Genomic DNA, 7,877 nt, shown 5'->3' on the forward strand with positions numbered 1-7,877 from the left:
CGCACGTTCGCGCTGCAGCCTGTAATCAGTATTTTCTGCACCTACAAGATACTGTAATGGGTAAACTCTCAGAGTTCACTCGGGAGTGAATTCTGCTTGGGTCCACTCCCTGTCCCTTTTGTCGCACCCGAGCAGTGAGCAGAAACTTCAGGGGGAGTGAAGGAATGGAGACGCACACAAAAATTTGTTTTGGGAATGCTAAACATCTCGACAATCCTGCAGGACCAGGGCCTGTACAAGACAGTAATTTGGATTTCCTTTATCGGCACCTGGTTTATGTGTCTCGTCCAACAATGAAATGGAGAACTGCAACTTGCCACAATCCCTGCAGACAGGAGGGATGTCTTTGGTTTTATGAATGGACTGACATACTCTGAAAAACCACGGAGAGCAATAGACACCAGTTGGTGAATTAACGAGTGCATTGGGTATTCAAAGGCGCCTGAATTCGCCCACTGCATGAGTATCAATAAGGGAGAGACATAGGGCAGCAAGTTACGATTATTGTTAGCACAGCGCAGAGGAATAGCGTGGCGGCTTCTGAACGTATCAGGAGCTTCGCCAAAGTGGATGGGCAGTGACTGGTGATTCTCTGCCATCTGCTTTAGTTTTATCCCCTCTGAGTAAGCGGGTAGGATACCCCCGGGCCCTGGGGTTGGGAACAGCAGAGCCGCCTTAGTGGAGTGAAGGGGCCTTCAGTACATCTGCTGAAGGCAGGTTTACTGTTCCAAACATACCGCCAGGCTCTTAAGCCAGGGCATGATTCATGGCCACAGCGAACTCACACAATTTTCCTCACCTTTACTGAGGGAAGCTCTGGCGCCGGCGGGTGAGCAAGTAACGGAAACCTCAACTCTATCCTCACCGGAAAACAACGGAAGGTCAATCACATACTGCATCCAGATGTCCAGAGACCTAAAGCGTGTTTTTTTAATCGCTGTTTATAGGGAATATTCAATCGCCTACAACACTTCATCGAGAGATTCTTGATGGCTGAGGTACTTCAAGTTCACGAAGATAGATCAGTCACAAGTGAGTTGGAATCCAAACAGCATATAAAACGACTTGCAAAGAAAGGTCGCTTTTATAATTGCAACAATAGACTTTATTTTAAGAAATAAACTTCAGAACAAAGACTGCACACGTTCAAACAGGAAAATAAGATAGTGTTCGTAGTCGAGGGTGTTATTGCTAGCATCATTATGATTTGCAATAAATGATTTCTGTGCAAGACACAGACCATACGAGCTTCCGGCTTCATTTTGTAAAAGGTCATGTTGTGCAAGGCCGACAGTTCGCAAATTAGTTACAACATTGTCCTCAAAGCGGGCCTTTTAACAGAACCAGGGAAGGCGTCGAGACATGGTCTTGTAGATAGGGGAATTATCCAAGAGCATGATAAAACAATACAACGTCCAGAGACAGTCCTTAATATAAATAAACCAATGGAAACAGCTACTGATACCATTTCCGAGCGAATCATTGCCCCAGCGCACTTTGAAAACGAGAACTGTAATCACCAAAGGCCGCTGCAATTAGCAGTGACTGAATTGTCAGCTCCCAAAGCATCCTGTTGATATTTGTGGAAACTAACGTAGACCAGTTTAAGAATTAGGTCTCAACCAACTTGACCACAAAGGCGAGTCCGGGAGGTCTTAAAGAAAGAGGTTCTGCAAATCGTGTGAAATAATATCAGAGCCTTTAGCTCCCTTTTTGCAAAAGTCTCGTCAACTCCGCAGCAGTGAGCCTCGAGTGATCTGAGGGAGTCATTGAAAAATCGGATATTCCGCCTGCAGAAGGAGACGAGTCACTCAGTACTCCAGATTCGAAATCACATCGACCAATTAGACAAGATTATATTCACAGACAAAATCAAGTTGATGAGACCTTTAAAAACGGAAGGGGAAAGGACTCTAGTAATTTTCAGCCTCATCTTCAAACTGTTTCTTTATTATATATTTTCTGGCCTCTTGCACTTCCTTCTACCCCCGTCTCCCATCGTTTTTCAGTTTATTTTTCGTAAATGAAAAATTATCCACACTCAATGAGATCCTCCGAACTCTCCCTGTCAGTCCTTGTACTGCCGGGATCGACGAGGGAGAGCACCTGACTGGGGTTTGAATGAGGTCAGACCCCGGAGCTGTGCTGCTGCCCGCGGGGGGCGGCGAAAACCCGGCTTGCACGGCCAAGGACGCCACCCTCCAGCCTCAACTGCAAACCTCTCCTTACACAGCCCCGACGGAAACAATCTCAGAGAAACCGTGGATGGTTCAGTTTCGTGTGCGAATATAGGTATACACCTATCTCCCTCATGGAACAACACCTTAGACAACATCGAAACCTCAATGTAACATGTCACTTTGAGAACATCAGTAGGTACTGGGTCTGTACTGAGACAATAGTAGATACAGTGCTACTCCAGCAGGTCCTGCTTATACTTGCAATTATTAATACATGAAACAAATAGCATTAAATATTAATTTCACTGTGTAATTAACTCGGCATGGTGTGGCTAAAGGATACTAATAAAACAGAAGCTCTGCCTTGAAGCGGCAGACTGGTCCATTTAACAAGTCCCGTTAACAAACATGGTTCATTGACAAATCTGGTTACGCTCCGGTACATGTCGGTCTGCGGAAACCGGGGAGAGAGAGACGGTCTCTCAGCAAGGGTCTGAGGAACTGAAGAGTACATCTGGTTTGACAGGAGTGGGAAGTGAATTCGGGGGTGGGAATGTCAGACAGATAGAGTAAGAGAGGGGTTTGGGGGTCAGACAAATGGAGAGAGAAGACAGTGGGTTGGGGGGTTCAGACAAATAGAGAAAACAGTGGGTTGGGGTGGGGTCAGACAGACAGAGAGAGAAGAGAGTGGGTTGGGGGGTCAGATAGACAGAGAGAGAAGAGAGTGGGTTCGGGGCGGTCAGACAGAGAGAGAAGACAATGGGTTCGGGGAGGGGTCAGACAGACAGAGAGAGAAGACAGGGGGTTCGGGCGGGGGGTCAGACAGACAGATAGAGAAGACAGTGTGTTGGGGGGGTCAGACAGACAGAGAGAGAAGACAGTGGGTTTGGGGGGGTCAGACAGACAGAGAGAGAAGACAGTGTGTTGGGGGGGTCAGACAGACAGAGAGAGAAGACAGTGGGTTTGGGGGGGTCAGACAGACAGAGAGAGAAGACAGTGTGTTGGGGGGGTCAGACAGACAGAGAGAGAAGAGAGTGTGTTGGGGGGGTCAGACAGACAGAGAGAGAAGAGAGTGTGTTGGGGGGGTCAGACAGACAGAGAGAGAAGACAGTGTGTTGGGGGGGTCAGACAGGCAGCGAGGGAAGAGAGTGTGTTGGGGGGATCAGACAGACAGAGAGAGAAGAGAGTGTGTTGGGGGGGTCAGACAGACAGAGAGAGAAGACAGTGTGTTGGGGGGGTCAGACAGACAGAGAGGGAAGACAGTGTGTTGGGGGGGTCAGACAGACAGAGAGAGAAGAGAGTGTGTTGGGGGGGTCAGACAGACAGAGAGAGAAGAGAGTGTGTTGGGGGGGTCAGACAGACAGAGAGAGAAGAGAGTGTGTTGGGGGGGTCAGACAGACAGAGAGGGAAGACAGTGTGTTGGGGGAGCCAGACAGGCAGCGAGGGAAGAGAGTGTGTTGGGGGGGTCAGACAGACAGAGAGGGAAGAGAGTGGTGGTGGTGGTGGGGTTGCGTTTGCTGGGGTGGGGGGTTGTTTAGAGACAGCAGTCAAGATAAGTGTCAATCACTATGTGCAAGAGCAAACTGTCAAATGGACGGGCTGAGCTCGGTCAGACCTGAGAATCATCCTTCCTCCGTTAGAGATCAAATACGGGACCTTTCTCTGAGTCTGCGGTGACACGAGCAGAGCAAGTTACTTGGGTGTATAAGTCCATGGCTTAAGTCCTTAGCGAAGACACTGAAAATCCCTGTTTTGATTCTTAATCTCTTTGCGTTTTTTTTTCTCCCCCCTCTTTCGTTTTGCTGTTTACCGTCCGTCAGTGATTGGCGGAATATTTCATCCGCTTCTGTTTCTGTCTCTGATTGCAAAACCAGACCCTGACCACGTTTTTCTTCAGGTCCAGCTTCTCGGCGATCGCGGCGATTTTCTCGGAAGACGGCCGCGGCTGGATGGCGAAGTAGGCTTCCAGCGAGCGCTTCTCGGGCGCAGCGATCGAGGTCCGTTTGCGTTTCCTGTCTCCGGCGCTGAACACTTCGGGCTTGCTGGCTTTCTCTCGGTAAACGCTCTCGGCTTCCTCGAGCCAGGTGTGCAGCACCGGCTTCAGGGCGATCATGTTGTTGTGGGACAGAGTGAGAGACTCGAACCTGCAGATGGTGCTCTGGCTCAGGGAGCCCACTCCCGGGATCTTCAGGTTAGCCAGGGCGGCCCCTACATCGGCCTGGGTCACTCCCAGCTTAATCCTCCTCTGTTTGAACCTCTCCGCAAAAGCTTCTAGCTCCCTAGGGTCAGCGTCTGCCTCATTGAGGCAAGGCATGCCAGTGTGGCTGGAGAACGAGTGTGGGTGAGCGATAGGCATAGCCGGGTGTAGGTGTCCCATCCCATTGAGGTGAGCGGGGTGCCCAGGCGTGGAGAGGACCGCCGATGGGTCAGCGCCTCCCAGCCCGGTCAGACTGGGCGAGATGTCCAGCAAATCGGCCTCTAGGAGCTGGTGAGCCGGGTGAACGTGGTGGGAGGTCAGGCTGGGCGGAGGCGAGATGGTCAGCGCAGAGGAGGTAGAACTGCACGGCACGCTGCTCATGGTGTGGTAACTGAGGTCCGGCTTGAAGTGTGGCTGACTCTTACTGTGGGGGATCACATCTACAGCTGCCAGAGCTTCAGCGCGGGCTAACAGGCTTTCATCAAAGCCGCCGAATATATTGCCCTGGAGCTGCAAGCAACAGAACACACACACACAGGCGTTGCAGTCAGTGGGGAATTCTGTCAACTCACTATTAAAAAACATTCACAAAGATAGAGCGAGAGAGACAGAGAGTAACATCTTTCCCTCAAAGCCCAGATCATAAAAATTAATATGCAGTCAAGAGTGAAGAGGGGATACGCGATTGTTTCTGGTGACATGAAAAAAACATTAAGCTGCGCCTGTCAAACAACTGTGCCTCAAAGCAGCAATTCTGCATTTACATACCGGCGGGGTTGGGAGGCAAACTCTCCTCACGGCCTCGGAGCTGGGATGCAGGGTCGGGTACTTGGCCTCCTGGAGGATGGGGGACATGCCCAAGTGTTGCTTGCTGTTCATGGCCATCATGATCCCGCGCACCTTAGCAGCCAGGTAAAGCCTGACATAGACGCCGCTGCCTGGTGCCTGGCTCCTTTCAGTTCTTTCAATGGCACAACCTCTTCCCCCACCTGCTCCTTACTCATCTTACCAGCAACAACTGTCAGCAGCGCGCAGGCGTGCTACAACCCAACTAAATATAAAACAAAAGCAGGAAATTAGCCGGAGGAGTCAAACCTGCCCCGCATTCACCTGCACAGAGACGTCTTCATTCACAAGACTCCAATGTGATCCTCCTCACCAATTCCACCCACCCCTCCTTTCAATATATGGTCATTCCCTGATCATTTCCTCCATTAACAAGCTGTGCTACAACATTTTTAAAAATATATAACTCTTCATTGAGTGAACAGCGGAGCAAAAACAGATACAGTCAGCAAGCTGAAGATACAAAGTAGGATATAAGCAATCCGTTCTGCGGGAGAGCCAGCGGACCCGATGATTTTTTTCTCTATAGATGCTGCCAGACCTGCAGCGCTTTTCCAACAACCTCTGTTTTTGTTCCTGATTTATCCGCATTTCTTTCGGGTTTTTTAAATGCAATTGTTCTAATTTGAGCTATTTCACTTGCTGTCTGTCGAATACACACTCCGCAAGAGAGTTATCAACAGAAATGCTCGGAAGGCAAATGTCCAACGACAAATGAGTCCTATCATCATCCATGCACCTATATATTATTGGATATTTATTACACGCCTAAACAGGCAAATAAATAGTATTTGAACGGATTGGAATATATCAGAAGTTTCTAGCAAACATATTTGCAGGGAACAAGCCTGCATGTATATACTGACACCCAAACTGAGAACTGGTGTCAATGATCATATCCCAGGGACTGTCCGAGTGCTGCTGAGTGCACGAATCCGGTCCCGTTTGTATGGGAACTGAGCACAGATTGGCCAAGGTGGAGGCAACTGATTTGTTTTCAGCAACCTGAAGGTAAAATAAATGTTTCTGACTATAACACATTTGTTGCATTGTAACCGAGACCCGCAGTAGGGAACAGACCCTTCGGTCCAACCAGGCCTTGCCAACTGTAATCCCAAAGTGAGCTAGCCTCACCTGCCTGTGCTTGGTCCATGTCCCTGCAAACATTTCTTATACACGCGCTTATCTAAATGTCTTGTAAACGTTGTAACAATACCCGCATCCACCACGTCCTCACGAAGCTTATTCCCCATACCACCACCCTCGTGCGTAAAAAAGTTGACGCCTATGTCTTTTGTAAATCTTTCTTCTCTCACCTTAAAGTATGCCCCCTAGTCTTGTAATTCCATACTTTAGGGAAAAGAAACTTTGAGAAAGTAGGAATAAATACACCGAAATACAATCAGAAACTGATAAATGTTTTTCTGCACCGAAGTTCTCTTGTACACTATTAAAGTCATAAGTCAAAGCTTTAAATAGGAAATACACTTGTAAAGAGTTTCTTTTAACTTTTAATCAGTGTATTAAGTATCGATTGAGTTTAACCTATCATTTATAATTAAGGAGAAGTCAACTTAAATAGCAGACCACAAGAGACAACTGCTCGAATCCCCCACTTGTCCATCAAAATGGTTCGTTGTTTTAAACCGGCGTTCGGGTAGCTTCAACCTAGATCGAGTGAATAATAATCTGTTGGAACATTTTAGAAGCTCCCATCACATTGAAAGTTGTCAGTTCTTTGTCGGATTCCTTCATCTTTAAGGCTCGGCGAAAGTTTCTGCAAGAATAGCCATTTCCCTGTTTTTAACAGCTTCGGGCAAAATTAGAATATGGCCCAGAATTAAGGGTAACATCGAGCCGACCTATGAAAACGGCATCAGTTGGAGAGAGATAATAGAAGAGGTCGGTATTTCCATGGTTCGGGGGCAGCCAATCGTGCAGCGTTGAACGGCGTATCTTAATGCTTAATTTTTGTTTTATCTATTGGATCAACGTGATTAAATACGAAGCACTTGTGTTTCATTTATCAGCCCGTTTCCAAACACGCAGAGTAAGACTAACTTCCCTTTTAATTCCAGCCACTTTTGCTTCTGATCAAAGCTTAGCGTAGGAGATCGGTCCAACCCACTTGCGAAAGAACCTGGACTTTTTAATGTGCCAGATAAACAATTTCTCCACATTGACAACGGCTGTTAGCAAAGATCCATCTCCCACTGTTACATACATGATCCGGGCCTCAACCAATAACTTAATTAGGGTTTGAATTATGAATGCAAAAATTAAGTACAAATAAATAATTTAGTTGTTAAAATATTATTTATTAGCAGTGTATGCACGGCGAAACAAAACTATTTCATAATAGATTCTAGCATATATTACTAATTACAGGTCTGCACTTTTAAAACACGTTATCACGAAAGACGAGCTAAACATTGATTTAAAGCTAGAGTAAAGATATTATTGTTAATGTGGAATTGTCTCTGAGAAAAGATCCACCCTCACGCTTGTTAGCATTTAATGCTTCGAAGAAGGCAATTTTCGCCCGCAGAATAATACGCAGTCCGGAAAGAATTAAGTCCTTGTTTCATTTAATGATGCATTCGCAATGTTACTAGTAACAAGCAAACACATTGTTAAGAAAATCCATACTTCTC

The 7,877-nt window shown here is 47.2% G+C and overlaps 1 protein-coding gene across 1 annotated transcript; it reads right to left on the bottom strand.

Annotated features, from left to right (window-relative positions):
• Window positions 1–3,996: 3,996 nt before the first annotated feature.
• On the bottom strand, window positions 3,997–5,265 carry pou4f3 (POU class 4 homeobox 3). Its single transcript, XM_048543694.1, has 2 exons — window positions 5,146–5,265; window positions 3,997–4,887 (listed from the first exon to the last, which is right to left on the bottom strand). The coding sequence occupies exons 1-2, from the start codon at window positions 5,263–5,265 to the stop codon at window positions 3,997–3,999; spliced, it is 1,011 nt and encodes a 336-aa protein (XP_048399651.1).
• Between the last annotated feature and the right edge of the window lie 2,612 nt (window positions 5,266–7,877).

The sequence above is a fragment of the Stegostoma tigrinum genome, chromosome 13, assembly GCF_030684315.1.
Source record: "Stegostoma tigrinum isolate sSteTig4 chromosome 13, sSteTig4.hap1, whole genome shotgun sequence".
NCBI classification, from domain to species: domain Eukaryota; kingdom Metazoa; phylum Chordata; class Chondrichthyes; order Orectolobiformes; family Stegostomatidae; genus Stegostoma; species Stegostoma tigrinum.

Coding starts and splice junctions, on each gene's coding strand:
- pou4f3 (XM_048543694.1), bottom strand. CDS start 5,265: ATGATGGCCATGAACAGCAAGCAACACTTGGGCATGTCCCCCATCCTC. Junction 4,888..5,145: donor TTTGCCTCCCAACCCCGCCG/GTATGTAAATGC, acceptor TGTTGCTTGCAG/CTCCAGGGCAATATATTCGG.